This window comes from Taurulus bubalis, assembly GCF_910589615.1.
Source record: "Taurulus bubalis genome assembly, chromosome: 18".
Taxonomy (NCBI): domain Eukaryota; kingdom Metazoa; phylum Chordata; class Actinopteri; order Perciformes; family Cottidae; genus Taurulus; species Taurulus bubalis.
Genome location: NC_136606.1, coordinates 19,963,657 through 19,984,831, shown reverse-complemented (window position 1 = coordinate 19,984,831; position 21,175 = coordinate 19,963,657). Strand labels below are relative to the sequence as shown.

The 21,175-nt window shown below is 42.1% G+C and overlaps 1 protein-coding gene across 1 annotated transcript; it reads left to right on the top strand.

Moving 5' to 3' along the window:
* Nucleotides 1–2,283: 2,283 nt before the first annotated feature.
* On the top strand, nt 2,284–20,419 carry abcd3a (ATP-binding cassette, sub-family D (ALD), member 3a; the record flags this gene model as incomplete). Its single annotated transcript, XM_079234476.1, has 23 exons — nt 2,284–2,393; nt 3,521–3,557; nt 3,680–3,778; nt 5,040–5,128; nt 5,659–5,728; nt 7,243–7,340; nt 8,305–8,428; nt 8,744–8,800; nt 10,353–10,495; nt 10,579–10,648; nt 11,748–11,817; nt 12,412–12,509; nt 13,327–13,418; nt 14,553–14,644; nt 14,739–14,811; nt 14,894–14,957; nt 15,068–15,145; nt 15,260–15,325; nt 15,760–15,849; nt 16,101–16,220; nt 18,677–18,781; nt 19,453–19,509; nt 19,742–20,419. The coding sequence occupies 23 exons, from the start codon at nt 2,284–2,286 to the stop codon at nt 19,817–19,819; spliced, it is 1,980 nt and encodes a 659-aa protein (XP_079090602.1). The 3' UTR covers nt 19,820–20,419.
* Between the last annotated feature and the right edge of the window lie 756 nt (nt 20,420–21,175).

The following is a 21,175-nucleotide window of genomic DNA, read 5'->3' as shown; positions in this document are numbered from 1 at the left end:
ATAAGTTTAGTGTTTGATATTATTTGTTTGCAGTGCAGCTGATGTGTTCAGGTGAAGGACGCTGCATGAAGACATGTGACTCCACCGGGTCATCACAGCGGTCCATGACTCCACCAGACCAGTAGAACCGGAGAGAGGGGAAACTCACACCAGCTGCACAACATGTCCATTGTATTGAAATGATCACTTATCGCTCACCATGAATACAGCTGGCGACAACAGAGAGCAACATAATGCTGCTATTCAGCTGAGGGTAGATTGGGTGGAGTCTGTGTGGGAAACGAGGACTGAGGGTCTGTTTGTTGTCACGACTTCCAGGAAGTCAGAGGGCATAGAGTTATGTACTGTTCAAGTTGAACCTGATACCAGTACCAACAGCAAGGACTGTACTCTCTTTGTAATAACATGTAACATGTCATGTAACGGGAGACATACTGCAATGTCTCCCGTTACATACTGTACTTTAATGTACTCTACAATGGTTTCCTTGGAAGTAGAAGTACAAAGACAGTTCAAGTGCACCTTGTAAGTGCCTTGGGGCCTTTGGTAAGTAACCTTATCCAACGCGGTTCATAACTAAACATCATATCTATAGCGGAGGAGCAGCTTAGTTGGGGCCTGTGTGCCTCATGGTGAAGGCAGCAGGAGCCAGGCTGTATTGTACCTGTGCTCATGACCAGCTGATGTTGAACAATGGCAACCTATGTGTGTTCTGGTTTTAGTGACTGAAGGGAAGTGCTGTCTGTCTGGCGTGTTTGTGTCCTAGGATTCCTTCCAACAGCATTTTCAAGAGACACTACAAACGAAGAAAAGAGATCTGTCAATTTTAAACCAAACTCTACAGTAAACAATTCATTTCCTTGTATTTGTCACGTCAATTAATACATCTACACCTCAAAGAAACGCAGAGGGACGCACCGATCCACTATTACATCTGCCCCTATGGATATCCCAAACTAATGGCTCTGAACAATAGCATGTGGGGATCAGATGCTAACGCGCTATTGGGCATATTTAAAATGTGCAAAACTAACTGTGCAGGGCACAGTAATACTCCTGTTGTATGTAAAGTAACAGTGTACTTTGTACTTTAGCTGTTAAACGTTAGCCAGTGAGTAATAACTAAAGTAGTAACTAAAGAGAGGACTGTAGGATTAACATAAACATCAGTGTTTAGGGTATTGGAAGTCAAGGAGAAGGACTAATCTGTCTGTGTGTCTTCTTGAGAGAAGCTGGTTGGATAAAAGGATCTGGGAGGACAGTAATAATAATAATAATAATAATAATAATAATAATAATAATAATAATAATAATAATAAGAGGAAGAAGAATAAGTAATGTGGAGAAGAAGAAGTAATGTGGAGAAGAAGAAGAAGAAGAAGAAGAAGAAGAAGAAAAAGAAGAAGAAGTAATGTGGAGAAGAAGAAGAAGTAGAAGAAGAAGAAGAAGAAGAAGAAGAAGAAGAAGAAGAAGAAGAAGAAGAAGAAGTAGAAGAAGTAATGTGGAGAAGAAGAAGAAGAAGAAGAAGAAGAAGAAGAAGAAGAAGAAAAAGAAGAAGAAGTAATGTGGAGAAGAAGAAGAAGAAGAAGAAGAAGAAGAAGAAGAAGAAGAAAAAGAAGAAGAAGTAATGTGGAGAAGAAGAAGAAGAAGAAGAAGAAGAAGAAGAAAAAGAAGAAGAAGAAGTAATGTGGAGAAGAAGAAGTAATGTGGAGAAGAAGAAGAAGAAGAAGAAGAAGAAGAAGAAGAAGAAGAAGAAAAAGAAGAAGAAGTAATGTGGAGAAGAAGAAGAAGTAGAAGAAGTAATGTGGAGAAGAAGAAGTAATGTGGAGAAGAAGAAGAAGAAGAAGAAGAAGAAGAAGAAGAAGAAGAAGTAATGTGGAGAAGAAGTAATGTGGAGAAGAAGAAGAAGTAATGTGGAGAAGAAGAAGAAGAAGAAGAAGAAGAAGAAGAAGAAGAAGAAGAAGAAGAAGAAGTAATGTGGAGAAGAAGAAGAAGTAGAATAAGTAATGTGGAGAAGAAGAAGTAATGTGGAGAAGAAGTAATGTGGAGAAGAAGAAGAAGAAGAAGAAGAAGAAGAAGAAGAAGAAGAAGAAGAAATAATGTGGAGAAGTAGTAGTAATGTGGAGAACAGATCAGAAGGTGGCAGCAATACAACCTATTGGAGGCCTGCTGCCGAGAACACCAACGAAGAAGAAGAAGACTCCCAGAATGCCGTCGTGAACTGCAGCAACCTCCAGAGAGCTGCTAGCTAACCGTCCGTCCCGTAGTCGTCGTGTAGGAAACATGGCGACTTTCAGTAAACACCTGACGGCAAAGAACTCCTCCATAGCCGGCGGCATTCTGCTGGTGCTGTGCCTGCTGAAGCGGAGGAGGCGCGCGGCCCAACATGGCGGGTAGGTGGGCGCTAGTACCGCTTAGACTCTCAGAGACGCTGCTCAGGTGAGGTAGTGACGGCGGTCTGATGCTAGTAGCAGCGGCTAGCTCCTCGTCCTGACAGGTGAGGTAGTGACGGCGGTCTGATGCTAGTGGCAGCGGCTAGCTCCCCGTCCTGACAGGTGAGCTAGTGACGGCTGTCTGATGCTAGTAGCAGTGGCTAGCTCCTCATTCAGACAGGTGAGGTAGTGACGGCTGTCTGATGTTAGTAGCAGCTGCTAGCTCCTCATTCAGACAGGTGAGTTAGTGACGGCTGTCTGATGCTAGTAGCAGCGGCTAGCTCCTCGTCCTGACATGTGAGCTAGTGACGGCTGTCTGATGCTAGTAGCAGCGGCTAGCTCCCCGTCCTGACAGGTGAGCTAGTGACGGCTGTCTGATGCTAGTAGCAGCGGCTAGCTCCCCGTCCTGACAGGTGAGCTAGTGACGGCTGTCTGATGCTAGTAGCAGTGGCTAGCTCCTCATTCTGACAGGTGAGTGCGACCTGTCAGGACTTCGTCACTCTTTCTGTGAGAGCAGGCAGGCTGTTTCCAGGCCTGGAAAAGTCCTTGGAAAAATAAAACTCCAAAAGTTTAGTAAAAGTCATGTGAATGTGTTATATTCATGTGTTCATGACGTCCATTTACGCTGAGTTTGAAATAATTAATATGCTTTGAAAAGAAAGCCGCATTGGTCAATCTGGCATTCATTCATTGATAATAACATCATAAATACATAATAATTTTAGCCTCAATGCAATGAAATGCGTTTAAGAAATTAGTTCAGGAGGAGGGAGGAGAGCTGACCCTGACCTGAGGTTATCTACATACTATCACCTGCTGCTCAAGGCCTTCAGAAGCTTCTGGTCCAAACGGACGTTTCTTCAGATGAGTTGTTCAATGTCCTAAACAGCATCAACTATGGGGCCACAGCTCTTTTACATGTGTGTGGAGTTATTACACTCTGTCCATCTGTCAAATGTAGAAAAGAAAGTCTAAATGTGGATTGAGGTTTTTAAATGTGTGCATAGTTATTAATGTCTGAAACACGAGTGTTTAGCTGTAGCTCATGAGTTCTCTGCATTGCAACATGTGTAGTCTTCTCTCTGCAGGAGAAAAGAAGGCTCAGATGCAGTGCTGAACGCTGAAGTAAGTCATTCTTTTCCTCTGTAGGACCTATAAAGTGTCCATAACCTGTCGTGTATGTGTGTATGTATATATATAGTTCGCTGTAGTTGTATGACAGAACTCTGTTGCGTCTCTTCATCCAGAAAGATGGCAGAAAGGACCGCGCAGCAGTGGACAAAGATTTCTTCCTGCGGATCTTCCAGATTGTGCGGGTCATGGTCCCTCAAGTCTTCTGCAAAGAGGTACGCCGTTGAACTGTCCCCTTAACACCGCTCCCCACCTCACCTGTGCACTGTGATAGGCTGCCAAAGCAGACGCAGCAGAGAGAGAAGATGGAGGCAAGAAGCAGACCCTGCTACACGCGTGTGATGGTCATAAGTCATAACAATGAGCTATTGGTTTTTTGAGTCTATACATTTATTTTGTTATCTTAAATGAAAACACCCCATGTTGTATTTGTGTGTCGTTGTGTATAATGACGATGATGGTTTATTTAGTAAAAGTACTAAACTAAAGATCACTGAACTGCTGCCATGTGATCCTAAACAAGTGACAAAGTACTAGTTGCACTAGTTGTACACACAGCAGAGACCTTTGGTACAGAGACATCAGCTCAAGGTCACCGGCTCCTCTGGGACATTCTGTCTTATCCGATCAACGGAGCAGATATGAGACGTAATGATCTGCAGTGTTTACAGCCTCTAACTGTCTGTTGTCTCTACAGACGCTGTTAACAGCCTCTGACTGTCTGTTGTCTCTACAGACACTGTTTACAGCCTCTGACTGTCTGTTGTCTCTGCAGACACTGTTTACAGCCTCTGACTGTCTGTTGTCTCTACAGACACTGTTTACAGCCTCTGACTGTCTGTTGTCTCTGCAGACACTGTTTACAGCCTCTAACGTCTGTTGTCTCTACAGACACTGTTTACAGCCTCTAACGTCTGTTGTCTCTACAGACACTGTTTACAGCCTCTAACGTCTGTTGTCTCTACAGACACTGTTTACAGCCTCTGACTGTCTGTTGTCTCTACAGACACTGTTTACAGCCTCTAACGTCTGTTGTCTCTACAGACACTGTTTACAGCCTCTAACGTCTGTTGTCTCTACAGACACTGTTCACAGCCTCTGACTGTCTGTTGTCTCTACAGACACTGTTTACAGCCTCTGACTGTCTGTTGTCTCTGCAGACACTGTTTACAGCCTCTAACGTCTGTTGTCTCTACAGACACTGTTTACAGCCTCTGACTGTCTGTTGTCTCTACAGACACTGTTTACAGCCTCTGACTGTCTGTTGTCTCTACAGACGGGCTACCTGGCCCTCTAACTGTCTGTTGTCTCTACAGATGGGCTACCTGGCCCTCTAACTGTCTGTTGTCTCTACAGACGTGCTACCTGGCCCTCTAACTGTCTGTTGTCTCTACAGATGGGCTACCTGGCCCTCTAACTGTCTGTTGTCTCTACAGACGTGCTACCTGGCCCTCTAACTGTCTGTTGTCTCTACAGATGGGCTACCTGGTCCTGATCGCTGCCATGCTGGTGGCCAGGACCTACTGTGACGTGTGGATGATCCAGAATGGAACCATGATCGAAAGGTCAGACCGTTGTACTTTGACTGGTTCACCATTTATTACCAGAAACGTGTACTGGGGGTTTATTGCTGTCAGTCCTTCATGTTAAATAAAACATCAACTGACGGACAAGAGAACTACAGTCTGGGTCAGAGGTACGGTGACATCATGTTGCTGATGTATTTTAAGTAAAGCATCAATATCTGGTTGAAGTGTAGACGTTCAGCTTCATTGCAGTGGATTTAACAACAATATGCTTGAACTGTTTATGAATGAGTCATTTTCACACAGTACCATGTTCAGAGGCTCAGACGTCATTAGACAAACAACACGATGGTGAACATGATGGTCATCAAATACTTTGATACAGTCAATGGTGCCTGAAGTCTTCCACTCAGTCATATATATATATATATATATATATATATATATATATATATATATATATATATATATATATATATATATATATATATATATATATATATCATCATCATCATCATCATCTATGTGATTCTTTGCAAGAAGTGATGACTTGTTTTGGTTTTCCTCAGCGGTATTATAAGCAGAGACAGCCGTCTGTTCCAGAAGCACTTTTACTCCTACATATCAGTGATACCGGGGGTAACGGTCTCAGGTCATGGACTGCAGCTTTGAGACTAACGCTGCACAGTTAACAGTTTACTCCGTCATAGTGCTTCTCATCTCTTGTGTCTGAGGTTGACGTTTCCCTCCGTAACCCTGTGTGTTCTCCAGTAGTAACATGAATGCATAGCTTACATTAACTTACAAACATTTGCACATGGAATTCCATTCAATTTATGGGTTCATAACTTTACTGAAATGGATATTTCTGTCACTAAAAATGAAGTTCTACTGATATTGGAGAGAAACGTATTTCAGGAATGACCTTGTTCCTGCCTAAGAGATGAGGACATAACTCATAATTAATAATAATATTTCATCGTCTTACTTCAGTCCAAATTATTGATCTCTTTTGTCCGAGTACTGAAACGATAAGGACAGATATGAAATAAGAAGCGAACAGGAACATCATTCCTGCTGTACATAGACGTGCATAACTTGACTGGTGCTCCTGAGTCTGTCCGGACTCCACTGTGTTTATGCAGCTTCTGTTCCAGAGGAAGTTATCATCTGTTGTCCACTGACTCTGTTTGCTCATCTCTCTGCACGTTGTGGTTTGCAGTGCAATTATCGGTCGCTCGACAAAAGATTTCAAGACCTACTTGTTCAGCTTTATCAAATTCATGCCACTTGTAAGTGTTTTTTTTTTGTTTGTTAATGTTTTAAATGTGTGCCTAGTGTGATCTCAGTTGCTGCCATGCTTCATGTTCTTCTGTCGTTCTCCTCAGTCTTCATTCTTCTAGACGTGTACAGAGACCTGATATGTTTTCTACTCTAATTACTAATTCCTGGTGATGGTTAATTATTGTCATTGAATCATTTCATGCACTTACAGTACAATTTAGCATGGTTGTTATTTTGATCTAACATGTCTCTCAATGTTAAACGTGAAGGCTGGCTATATTCTGTATATTTGTAACCTTGGAGAAATGGGTGTGTTTATGGTAACGACACCCAGCTCAACAAGCAGTTTGCACATGTAGGCTCAACGTTTACATATCAATGTACCAACAGCCAAATATGTTTTGGATGGACATTTCCATTATTTTTAAATTCATATTTACAGACTTCTGTTGCATTTATTTAAAACGAGGAAGCGCGTGCATCAGAAGTACATTTTTCAATCTTATATTTGGAATGTGGATTTTGTTAACATTTCTGTTATGATAACTATATTTTCGTAGAGTCATTTATATAAATCCCAAATACATTTGTGAACCTCTAGTGTGCATTGATGACTATTGAACCTGATCAGACCCGAATCCTCACCGACCACTAGACAAACATAGATTATCTCCAGCCTAACCCTTTACGTTGTGAGTGATTGATCTTGTAAAATCATACTAAATATTAATCTTTTTCATGTTCTCTTCATTCCTATCCTTTGCTTTGAGTAGAAAAACCAAACCAGCAATCAGCATGAATACATAAGGATGCTAACAGCTGTGCAGCAGTACTGCAGAGCTCTCATGTCTGTGACTCGCTCATTCCAGATCGCCTTGGTGAACAACTTCCTGAAGTTGGGTCTGTTCGAGCTGAAGCTGAGGTTCCGTGAGCGGCTCACCAAGAACCTGTACGACCAGTACCTGCAGTGAGTACCACGGCACTGCTGAGGCTGCTTTCCACCAAGGGCCTTCTTCTGGTGACCATTCAGTCTCGTATGTCAGAATCCAGCTGCCGTGCAGGTGCACCCACTACTGCTGCGTTGCTTTGCAAAGCAATGCAGCAGTAGTGGGTGTAGTAGTGGGTACACATACTACAATGAAGCAGTAGTAGGTGTAGTAGTGGGTACACATACTACAATGAAGCAGTAGTAGGTGTAGTAGTGGGTACACATACTACAATGCAGCGGTAGTAGGTGTAGTAGTGGGTACACATACTACAATGAAGCAGTAGTGGGTGGATTCTCGCAATATGAGATCACACAGAAATCCATCAGTCGTATGGCGTTTCAATCCGTGTCCTTTAGCTACTGGCACCAGAGAGGGAACTGTTAAACGTTTGAGTAGCATCACCTTTATCCGAACTAAAAGAGTATTTCTTCATTGTAAGAAGTTCAAAGAACCCCATGGACGGCTTCACGTTAGAAAAGATGTTTTCGTTTTTTTCCCAGCTGGCTTGGAGTTTGATTGACAGATGGTTCTGTGTATCAAAGGCACGTTCATAGTACTTCTTCCCACATGACTTGTGTAAGTACTTCATGGGGACACAAGGGATGTATATGTTTGATATATTCATATTTCAGGGCCCGTTTCAGAAAGCAACACCTGTTGAACAAACTGAATGCCCTCCAATGCACCGATGGTGTAAAGTCACCTTGACACAGTAAAAGAAGGTCACCTTTTCCCCTCACCAGCACTCATCTGATGATTTCAACTCAGAGGCCAAAGCCTGACAGTCACCTGACATGTGGCAGCTCAACATAATGACCTATTCTGTGTGCGAGGTCTTTCTATACACACCTTGATCTCCATGTTTTGATGCTTTTGTTCAGTCGCAAGGAGGCAATGTGTTTCCTGTTTCTTTGAGTCTTCACTGTGTTCTGGTTCTTTTAGAGGCTTCACCTACTACAAAATGGGAAACCTGGACAACCGGATAGCCAATGCAGACCAGCTGCTGACTCAGGATGTGGAGAAGTTCTGCAACAGTGTAGTGGACCTATACTCCAACCTCAGCAAGGTACAACACTGTTGGCTTTCAAATGAATAATGTTCAACAATCATCAAGCATGTATTTTAATTTTAAGTCTGTGTCATAGAATGAAATGAACGTCAGTGGCAGGCAGATTACCCGTTCCTTAAGACGCGCTACTCCTGGGGTGTGATTGATCACATCTGATGATGCCTGATAAGCCTCAGTACTGTGCACTGCTTTATTGTCACATCATTTATATTATGAGCAATATATACCAGCTGAGTTTGAACAGTTCAATCCCCAAGACTTGTTCACCCAGTTTGGAGTATTATTTGTACATCTGTCTTTGTGTGTCTTCAGCCTCTGTTGGACATCGGTCTGTACATCTTTAAGCTGACCAGTGCCATTGGTGCTCAGGTGAGTAGTCATCTCCTGCATGGCCTCTTCAGTCTATGGAAGCACAATGATCCCAAGCTCTTAAAATGGCTCTCAAGAAAATGGTGGAACTTGAAAGGTGTTCCACGTTACGAGACCCGGAAGACATTCACGTAAAATGGCCGCTCCGACAAACGTAAAGCTTCTGGTACCTTTTAATCACTAAGGTCTTTAGGTTGCACTGACTACTTTTGAAGTGGATCTGATGAATGCCCTAGGAGGAGTTTGTTAAAGTATAGCTTCCGGTTCGGTCTGGAGCAGGTTGAAGACGTTGAGTGTTCGTCTTACTCGTGCCGAACAGATTCCAAACATGCAGGGGAAGCACAGCGCTGGGGCTGCTGTTTTAATCATTTGTAGGGGGCGCTATTGAGGCAATTTATGGCCAAAACCTATATTCAATATGTATTTCCATAACCTTTGACATGTGTGGAAGGTTCCATGAGGTTGTGACATCCCCAGAGAAATCCTCTTCTTTCTTCATGGTGAATGATGCGTTGCCACAGCAAGCTCAACGAGAACGTTTCCTACGTGGAGACTCTGGTTCGTCCTTCAATCAGAGGATTGGTTCGATCCCTGGCTCCATGTCCATGTGTGGACACCTGACCCCAAATGTCTCCCGTAGCTGAGCCTACAGTGTGAATGTGTATGGGCAGGTAGCTTTTACTTTACATTTCATTTAGCTGACGCTTTTATTCAAAGCAACAACAATAAGTGATTCAACCACAAGTACAAACTCAGAACTACAAGAATCAAGAAAGTACAACTTCTTCAATAAAGTTAAACCACAAAGTGCCATCAGTAAGAGCCACTAAAGTGCCACTAAAGTGCTGCTACGGCAGTTGGCTATAGAGTCATTATTTTATACCTAAATGTGAGACCCCTGAGATATCAAATGTTTCACCAGTCCTGATATGCATGTCAACTTTGGGGAGTTTTGGGATATGATAAAGCCCCCAAAAAACAATTAATTTGCAGAATAATAAACATGACCGTTTCAATGGGGCCTTCTCTGGCCCTTTGTGCTCGGGCCCTAACAATTGGAACAGAATCAAATTTAATTTGACAGATTTCAGACGTATTGGGAACTATCGAGACCTTCAAGTTGTTCACCAGAGCAATGATTCTCTCACATGAACTACTGTCTGACCAGCTGACACGACACACAGGCCACATTCAAATCAGTAGAAACCTGTTAAAAACCCTTTTTTATAAAAAGTAAACTTCATATAATTATGAAATCTTTACTGTGTATGATAAAGTTTGCAGATATTTTACTTGTGTATAACATGTCTGATTGACCTGCCAGAGACTGTAAATGAAAATGAGCCATGTTATCAATAATGATAAAAGTATTCCAGGCTGTTGCTGCAGTCTGAGTGTCTGAGTGTTTGCATAAACTAGGCGACGGTAAGGGGATCAGTGGATTGCCAAAATGTGGCTGAACTTCCACCGACTGTGCAGATCCTACAATAGCTAAAAGCTGTGTGTAAAAATCATCCAGCAAACAGGAAGTGAATTGAACGTATCCACCTAGGGCCCGGCCGTCATGATGTCCTACCTGCTGATCTCAGGCCTCTTCCTGACCAGGCTGAGGAGGCCCATCGGCAAGATGACCGTCATCGAGCAGCGGTACGAGGGAGAGTACCGCTTCGTCAACTCTCGCCTCATTACCAACAGGTAACCACATCCACTGCTCAGAAGCTACGGCTGCACAGCTGTTCACTACAACACTGCAGTGATGTGTGTTTGTTTCCCTGTAGTGAGGAGATTGCATTCTACAATGGGAACACCAGGGAGAAGCAGACCATTTACACCACATTCAAGAAACTGGTGGGTAACAGTTTTAAACAGTATTTCCCTTTTAATGTTAACTGTCCAAAGGGACTGCATGTATCATGTATGACTAGGTGTCACCTCTTTCTATTGCCTGCAACTCTGATGGGTGTGGTCTAGAATGAGTTTGTTGCACCTATAACCATGTGATGGTCTTCTTCTGGAGGTTCCTCCTTAAGTGCGTTGGGTCATTCGGTTTCAACCACAGGTCTGCACTACAAAGCTAGTTCAACATACCAGGATGTCTTTTTGTTGTCTGACCTCACTAACATAACAACCGCAATCACTCTAAGCCTTCACCCAGCGGTGGTAACTCGACCCATGTTTTCTCCATATTGCTATGAGCACAGCTTCATAGATGACTGGTGTCTGCAGCACATGACCAATCACAAACAGAGCTGCACGTTTCACAAATGAACTACGAGGGAGTTCTAAGTCTAAGCCTAATCTAGACTAAAGGTAACACAGCTGCAGCTGCCAAATGCAGAAGAACAGCTGGCAAAAGAATTGCAGACTGTGTGAATGCATAACTTAACAGGCTTTAACAAGCAAGGAGATCTAATTATAAAGGAAAGGCAATGCATCCTCCGACATGCAGCACTGGCAGCACGTTTCAAGAAGATGACACTTACGTTTATAAATTATATGAACATGATAAAAGAGAGAACCGTGGCTTTCTACGCCGGTAAGGAGTACGCAACCGTTGTTAAGGAGTACGCAACCGTTGTTAAGGAGTACGCAACCGTTGTTAAGGAGTACGCAACCGTTGTAACCATTAAGCCAACTAACCCAACATTCTGCTTCATATCATGCCTCAGGTCTATTACTTTGTGCAGATAGAGTCTCTGCTTTGGAACCATTTCATGGAAACAGAGTTATGCAACAAAGCAGCTGAAACCATGATGTTGCCTAATGGAATAATAAATGTACGGCAGTAGTTCTTTCTGCACAGTTTGCAAGAGTAGTGGCGAAACATTGCAGACCTTTTTTTTTTTTTAAGTAAAAGAAAATGAATTTGTACAAAGGGGAAAGCTCTGTGCCAGTCGTCATCATCACATGTGTTTTCCAAACTTAAAACATTTGTTTTGTCTTCCAGGTGGACCACTTGCATAACTTCATCTTCTTTCGCTTCTCCATGGGATTTGTGGACAGCATAATTGCCAAGTGTAAGGATATAGCTCTTTAATCCCTGATATGTAGGTTCCTTGCTAATGACAACAATAATTAGTATTAAGTATCAGGACAAATTTGTAAGCAAACAAAAGTAAATAGATCAAGAAAATACACACACATTTTTCACCACACTATTTTACCTTTTTTAAAGGTGTGAATTATGTATACCCAATTCATATTTCCATTTACTGATTAATTTATATGAATAAATTGCTTTATTTTACTGAGGCTCCTGTGCTGTTCAATATAGAACATGTGGGAAATATAACCTCTCTTTCACAAGACTTGATTTCATGCATGCAGAGGTGTCCTTCTGACTGATGTACTCCTTAACTACAGGTAGTACACAGACAGGGTTTTAAAGGATATCAAACATTTATAGCATAAATATTGGTATATTTATGCTCTAACATGTTTGATATACAAGGATGTTGTCTCAATACATGTATTGTTATAAATGTATTGAGTCAACATCCTTGTCTCGGGCCACATGGCAGGACCCTTGTAGAATGAGTGTAAATATAAGTAGAGCATGTGTGTGAGAACCATATTCATAGAATAGGTCATAACCATGATTGTGTCCACAGACCTGGCCACCGTGGTGGGTTACATGGTGGTGAGCCGGCCGTTCCTCACCGCGGCTCACCCTCGACACCTGACCAGCACACACGCTGAGCTGCTGGAGGTCAGAGCGCACACACACACACACACACACACACACACACACACACCCCCTCGACACCTGACCAGAACACACGCTGAGCTGCTGGAGGTCAGAGCGCGCACACACACACACACACACACACACACACACACACCCTCGACACCTGACCAGAACACACGCTGAGCTGCTGGAGGTCAGAGCGCGCGCACACACACACACACACACACACACACACCCTTGACACCTGACCAGAACACACGCTGAGCTGCTGGAGGTCAGAGCACAGACACACACACACACACACACACGCTGAGCTGCTGGAGGTCAGAGCACAGACACACACACACACACTCTTTTGGGTGGCAAAATACAACTTGGAAAGCATTCCAGTTTTTGACCCTTTGACATTTTAAATGATTTGACATCAGTTTTGTCTTTGAATGGAAGTCAGAATCTGAAACTGTTTCTTTACCAGGAATGTTTACACAAACTTGGTGGAAGGTGCATAACATTAGACGAGACAATCAACGACAACAGTGCAATAGATAGTAAATGAAGTATACGATAAAGTGCTTAGACAGGTGGATAACAGTAATGTGAAGTGTATGTTAAAGTGTATGTTAAAGTGCACTGGATGTCTGGCCTTTATGTCAATGCTTGTCAAACTAGTCAGTGCGCACACCTGCATATACACAGCAATAAGGTAGTCTTGACAATAATAAACGTCTTATTCCAATTACGCATCTTAATGTTAAGAAACAAGTCTCCCTGTAGGAGCGTGTCAGACATTGCGTTGCATGAGTGTGTTGAGGTGAACTCATGGAGGTGTGGCCTGCAGGACTACTACCAGAGCGGCAGGATGCTGCTGAGGATGTCCCAGGCCCTGGGCAGGATTGTGCTGGCGGGCCGAGACATGACCCGTCTCTCAGGGTGAGTGTTCCCATCAGTACAGACAACATGAAAAAATCAGTAAGTAGAAACTGATATAAAAAAGGCTGAGTGTTGGTTCATCCACCTGAATGTCCTTTAAAACCGAGTAGCCATTTAAAGGATAAATCCATGTTTTTCCTCTTAAAAGCACTAAATTGTATGTCATTTCCATTAAATGAGATTTCTGAGAAGGAAAAAAAGAAGTGTGTTAAAAGAGCATTGAAAAATAGCAGGTAGTACTTTCTAATCTTTGAGGTTGTCATGTTTCCAGTCTGCTCTGGATTGAACAGTTTGCTTAATGACTTAATGTAAGGCTTGTCAGGACAGAGGTCTCTCTGGGGTCGAGTTCTGCCATCATTCAGTTGAATTTGTCCTCGTCCGCTTCACCTAAAGTTACGTTTTCAATGAATGAAAGCTTTTCCACTACATCTCATTGCACGGTTGAGTTCAGCAGGTCTGTCTGCCTCCCCGTCAGCAGAGTCAACAGCAGGTGGTGGTCAGTTGAAAGCTCTCTTCTTGTCGTGTTAGTGGTCGAGCTTTACCCAGCATGCAGTTCGGCGGTGTAGTTTTAAAAATGTACAATTATTAGTGTTACAAATTGTTTGTCACAAACTGTTGTCGTGATGTTTTAACTGTAGCGTTGAAGTTACAACCATGACCAAAGTTCAACCATGACCAAAGTTACAACCATGACCAAAGTTACAACCATGACCAAAGTTACAACCATGACCAAAGTTACAACCATGACCAAAGGTAAAACATGACCAAAGGTAAAACATGACCAAAGGTAAAACATGACCAAAGTTAAAACATGACCAAAGGTAAAACATGACCAAAGGTAAAACATGACCAAAGGTAAAACATGACCAAAGTTAAAACATGACCAAAGGTAAAACATGACCAAAGTTACAACCATGACCAAAGTTACAACCATGACCAAAGTTAAAACATGACTAAAGTTAGAACATGACTAAAGTTAGAACAGCGTTAACAAATGAAATTGCAAAGACCAGCTCCATTAGTAATGCAGACATTTGTACATTTGTCTTTGTACAATGCTGCATGAGACAGAGCTGGGATCTGTTGGGCTGAATTACAATGTTTGTGATGTTTTTTAATTCATGTCCTTGACAGATTCACAACACGTATCACTGAACTGATGAAAGTCTTGAAGGATCTGAATGCTGGCAAATATGAGCGCACCATGGTGTCCCAGCAGGAGAAGGGTACACAGTCCTAATCCAACAAGACGGTTCCATCTCGCATGACTGCAGCTGTGCCGCCAGACACTTAACATGTTGTTCATTTCCTTCACTGTAGACTCAAACCCTGCAGAGAAACTGGTCCTGGTTCCTGGGAGCGGTCAGATTATTAACCGAGACAACCTCATCAAGTAGGTCTCTCTTATTCTGCACTTAAATATACAGCGGCATGTTTTTTGCACAGGTTAAAGCAACATTTTGTTTTATTTGCAGATTTGACCATGCACCCCTAGCAACACCCAACGGAGACGTTCTGATCAAAGACCTCACATTTGAGGTAACGCTAATCATTTAATCAATGTTGAGCTGACTGTTGGTTGAGGCGTGTGACTATGCACAGTGAGTTAAACTGAATGAGACTGTTGTATTCCACTGTCTGTCCTCTAGGTGAGGTCTGGCACCAATGTCCTCGTGTGTGGACCGAACGGCTGTGGAAAGAGCTCTCTGTTCAGAGTGCTGGGAGAGGTGAGACACGCTCCACTCACCTGGGAGGCACTTATAATAAATAAATAATGGACGTATGTTCTGCATGTATGTTTTTTCTTTGGCATTAAAAAGCGATTGTATGTCTTTTGAAAGCTGTGGCCTCTGTTTGGAGGACAACTGACCAAACCTGAGAGGGGGAAGCTCTTCTATGTTCCACAGGTAAAACAGTTTATCTTCCAGGCAACACGTTTAACTCTCAGATACATGTTGAACTTATGTACTTATATATTATATACACATACTATTGTCTTTTATGATGGTACAAATAAGAACATTATTCACTAACATTTAACTATAAGAAAAGATCAACTATGAACAGAACTGCAGCCAATAACAGTATATGTAACTGTATATTAGATCATATTTACATTGATACCAATATCTCTGATATAAAATGCATATATAAATAAACATTGTAAAGTCTAAAAAGCATACAACATGTATGAACAATCCACCACTGGTGCAAAGATTAAAACGAGTTAAATGTGTACTGAAGCTTTAGGAGTCGTGTCTCTTACAGTAACGTGTACAAACTAAACAAAATAACCACAGCGTTGACTCTGTCATGATGTCATGAACGTGTCGTTTCTCAGAGGCCGTACATGACTCTGGGTTCTCTGAGGGACCAAGTCATCTACCCCGACACCCACGAAGAGCAGCGGAGGAAAGGCATCGCTGATCATGTGAGACACGCACACACACTGACACACACGCACTGACGCACACGCACTGACGCACACGCACTGACGCACACGCACTGACGCACACGCACTGACGCACACGCACTGACGCACACGCACTGACACACACTCACTGACGCACACTCACTGACGCACACGCACTGACACACACTCGCATGCTCTCACTCTAACACTCCTACACACACGCTCTCATTGTGTGTGTCTAATGACTTTGTCCTCTTGTGTGTGTCCAGGTATTGAAAGAGTACCTGGACAACGTTCAGCTGGGTCACATCCTGGACAGGGAGGGCAGCTGGGACTCGGTCCAGGACTGGATGGATGTCCTGAGTGGAGGAGAGAAGCAGAGGATGGCTGTAAGGACTCTGTGATGTACATTCCTAAAACAAGACACCATCTATCCATGTTGTAAACGGATGATGCTGCTCAGTCAGGTGCTGTGGGCCTCTCCCAGCTCTCACTCGCTGCACACATGGCTTTCTTTGGCCTTGTGTTTAATAATAATGTATGTTTCTCATGTAGGTGGCCTTTAGTTTAATAATGTCTGTTTGTCTGTAGGTGGCCTTTAGGTTAATAATGTCTGTTTGTCTGTAGGTGGCCTTTAGGTTAATAATAATGTCTGTAGGTGGCCTTTAGTTTAATAATAATGTCTGTAGGTGGCCTTTAGTTTAATAATGTCTGTTTGTCTGTAGGTGGCCTTTAGTTTAATAATAATGTCTGTTTGTCTGTAGGTGGCCTTTAGTTTAATAATAATGTCTGTTTGTCTGTAGGTGGCCTTTAGTTTAATAATAATGTCTGTAGGTGGCCTTTAGTTTAATAATAATGTCTGTAGGTGGCCTTTAGTTTAATAATAATGTCTGTAGGTGGCCTTTAGTTTAATAATAATGTCTGTAGGTGGCCTTTAGTTTAATAATAATGTCTGTAGGTGGCCTTTAGGTTAATAATAATGTCTGTAGGTGACCTTTAGGTTAATAATAATGTCTGTAGGTGGCCTTTAGGTTAATAATAATGTCTGTAGGTGGCCTTTAGGTTAATAATAATGTCTGTAGGTGGCCTTTAGGTTAATAATAATGTCTGTAGGTGGCCTTTAGGTTAATAATAATGTCTGTAGGTGGCCTTTAGTTTAATAATAATGTCTGTAGGTGACCTTTAGGTTAATAATAATGTCTGTAGGTGGCCTTTAGGTTAATAATAATGTCTGTAGGTGGCCTTTAGGTTAATAATAATGTCTGTAGGTGACCTTTAGGTTAATAATAATGTCTGTAGGTGGCCTTTAGGTTAATAATAATGTCTGTAGGTGGCCTTTAGTTTAATAATAATGTCTGTTTGTCTGTAGGTGGCCTTTAGTTTAATAATAATGTCTGTTTGTCTGTAGGTGGCCTTTAGTTTAATAATAATGTCTGTAGGTGGCCTTTAGGTTAATAATAATGTCTGTAGGTGGCCTTTAGGTTAATAATAATGTCTGTAGGTGGCCTTTAGTTTAATAATAATGTCTGTTTGTCTGTAGGTGGCCTTTAGTTTAATAATAATGTCTGTAGGTGGCCTTTAGTTTAATAATAATGTCTGTAGGTGGCCTTTAGGTTAATAATAATGTCTGTAGGTGGCCTTTAGGTTAATAATAATGTCTGTAGGTGGCCTTTAGGTTAATAATAATGTCTGTAGGTGGCCTTTAGGTTAATAATAATGTCTGTAGGTGGCCTTTAGGTTAATAATAATGTCTGTAGGTGGCCTTTAGGTTAATAATAATGTCTGTAGGTGGCCTTTAGTTTAATAATAATGTCTGTAGGTGACCTTTAGGTTAATAATAATGTCTGTAGGTGGCCTTTAGGTTAATAATAATGTCTGTAGGTGGCCTTTAGGTTAATAATAATGTCTGTAGGTGACCTTTAGGTTAATAATAATGTCTGTAGGTGGCCTTTAGGTTAATAATAATGTCTGTAGGTGGCCTTTAGTTTAATAATAATGTCTGTTTGTCTGTAGGTGGCCTTTAGTTTAATAATAATGTCTGTTTGTCTGTAGGTGGCCTATAGTTTAATAATAATGTCTGTAGGTGGCCTTTAGGTTAATAATAATGTCTGTAGGTGGCCTTTAGGTTAATAATAATGTCTGTAGGTGGCCTTTAGGTTAATAATAATGTCTGTAGGTGGCCTTTAGGTTAATAATAATGTCTGTAGGTGGCCTTTAGTTTAATAATAATGTCTGTAGGTGGCCTTTAGTTTAATAATAATGTCTGTAGGTGGCCTTTAGGTTAATAATAATGTCTGTAGGTGGCCTTTAGGTTAATAATAATGTCTGTAGGTGGCCTTTAGGTTAATAATAATGTCTGTAGGTGGCCTTTAGGTTAATAATAATGTCTGTAGGTGGCCTTTAGTTTAATAATAATGTCTGTAGGTGGCCTTTAGTTTAATAATAATGTCTGTAGGTGGCCTTTAGTTTAATAATAATGTCTGTTTGTCTGTAGGTGGCCTTTAGTTTAATAATAATGTCTGTTTGTCTGTAGGTGGCCTTTAGTTTAATAATAATGTCTGTTTCTCTGCAGATGGCCTTTAGGTTAATAATAATGTCTGTTTCTCTGCAGATGGCCTTTAGGTTAATAATAATGTCTGTTTCTCTGCAGATGGCCTTTAGGTTAATAATAATGTCTGTTTGTCTGTAGGTGGCCTTTAGTTTAATAATAATGTCTGTTTGTCTGTAGGTGGCCTTTAGTTTAATAATAATGTCTGTTTGTCTGTAGGTGGCCTTTAGTTTAATAATAATGTCTGTTTGTCTGTAGGTGGCCTTTAGTTTAATAATAATGTCTGTTTCTCTGCAGATGGCCAGGCTGTTCTACCACAAGCCCCAGTTTGCCATTCTGGATGAGTGCACCAGTGCAGTGAGTGTAGACGTGGAGGACTTCATCTACAGCCACTGCAGGACGGTACGATCCGACCGCTGCTCATGCACACACATACAGTCTGTTTGTGTATATGTTTTAACTCGGTTGAGCAGAGCAAATACCAAAACGTTAAAAAGTACACTTTTATAAAAGGAAAGGGCCGATAAGGTCACAGCTGATCAATATCTTCATTAACTAAACGCTGCTGCCAGTTTCATCACATGTTTCTGCACCGTGAGATGAGATCCTCTTGATGAGTTTAGTGACGAGTTAAACTGCTACGTTCACAGTTTTAAATGAAATTGTCGGTTTGATATTTTGGAGGAACGTTTGTCGTTGACTGGTCGACTAATCGGTAGAATAGTCGATAGATTAATCGATCAAGCTGTACACTCAGTTGGCGGCAGTGGATTTTCTACTTGGGCCTTCAGTGGATCAGCTGCGGCACCGACTGTAAGCTATAACTTCGTGGTTGTGTTTAGGCCACAGAGAAGCCTTACAGGCCCTGACGGCCACCACTGGTTGGCGGTAAATGATGGATTTAACCGGTTCAGACTTCTGCATGCAAGGACTGATCTGTTGCTTAAAGGATAATGATCGGTAAATGAGGGTTGGCTATTAGTATCAACCCTAAATTAGTATCTTTTGTTAATATTAATGTCTCAGGATCTCTACAACAGTAACTGATGACTTCTGTGTTCTGTGTTCCTCAGGTGGGCATCACTCTGTTCACAGTGTCTCACAGGAAGTCTCTGTGGAAGCACCACGAGGTAAACACTCCTCCATGTGTTATGACTTCTAAAGAAAGCCTCAGAGATCAGGCATAATGCTTGTTTGGCTGCCCACTAAATGTGTATTATGCAAATTATGAACGATAATCTGTATCCACTTGTATAAACAGTCTTTAGGGACTATAAGCGTTTCGCTGCATTGTGACTTATAAGGCAGATTGATGTTCAGCTGGTTGTACCGGTCTCTCCTGACTCTTCTCTCTGTCCTCAGTATTACCTCCACATGGACGGCAGAGGAAACTACGAGTTCAAGCCCATCACAGAGGAGACGGTGGAGTTCGGCTCCTAGCTGGTTCTGCTGCCCCACACATGTTCTGCTCTGATGGAACCAGTCCACTAATGATTTGCACTTGAGAATGTTTTTAATCATGTGTTCTTTGTTTTCTGTTATTTAAATCACTTGAGTCCAGTCTAATCATTAATCTGTTCAGCATAACAAACATGTTATTTATGTTGTCATCTTCTAAGTTGGCAATATAAATAATGCAATAAATGTTTCAGTGAAGGTGTAAATGTGTTCTAGACACGGTGGTCCTGCAGAGGAACACAACCTTACAGGTAGACTCTCCTCAACGCCAGAAGCAGTGAGGCTGGGAACTGTTCAGACCTTTACAATAACAAAGGGAGTTCTGGTTGTTATTTCCAAGGAAACTGATGATGTCACAGTGAAGCATGAAGCTGTTGCCGCGTGGTGACGGCTTGGTATCTGAGGATGAAGGTGGTTAAAGTAACGAGAGGTGGGCTTACTTACTACTTCCTGTCATCTTTGCGCTGTTCATGTCTGGCTCTGTTTTTGTCCAACAAAGATAATAAAGCCTGGTAGATATCCCATGGATTAAGGAAACCATCTAGCCAGAAAACAAAAGCCTGTACAGTAAACCGGGAGGAACGAGCGGGGCGGGGCGGGGCGGGGCTCAGGCGTCAGGCCGGCTGCTGGAGGGGTCTGACTGAACGGGTCAGATCAGAAGAGTCCTGACGGTATGGACTCAGCAGATGGAAGGCTGCCTCCCAGGAGGCGTGAGAACATCTTCACTGAGTCATGAGCTGCTGCCCCCGGTGGTGAGCCTGGGTATGAGCACAGGAGTGTCACAGGGCAGCGCTCGCTCCAGTGGTTTAGGTTTAAACATTCCACCTGTAACATTTAAAGAGGACATTTTAACATGTATGCAGTGTGTGATTTAGGCTCTTTTGACCAAAGTGCTGACCTTTGTAACCATAATTATGGCCCAGCGTTCCGAATAGGAAGCCGTTAGCCGGTAGCATGCTGCGTCTCTGTGGAGCGACTCGACAATGAACTGAACACGTGCGTCATGTCACGCAGCATTAACACATTAATTTATAGGCAGGCTGATTTCAATGAATAAACATGGTTGAAAGCTCTAAAGAGGGAGCACTTCTGAGTTTGTTTTCAATTCCAACAGTTGATGAAATGATTAAAGCTCAGTGTTTGTTTCAGATGAAAGCTGAGAGTCGACCTGCAGACAGACCTGTGTTAACATGTAACGATGACTGTACATGAATATGAACGGTACATTAATATGCACAGAAGCAGCCGCAGACACACGACCATGGGAAAAGCTGCTAATGCTGTAATGATCTCATTAAAACAACCCGTTACACAACATAGATCTTCTTCTTTGGTGAT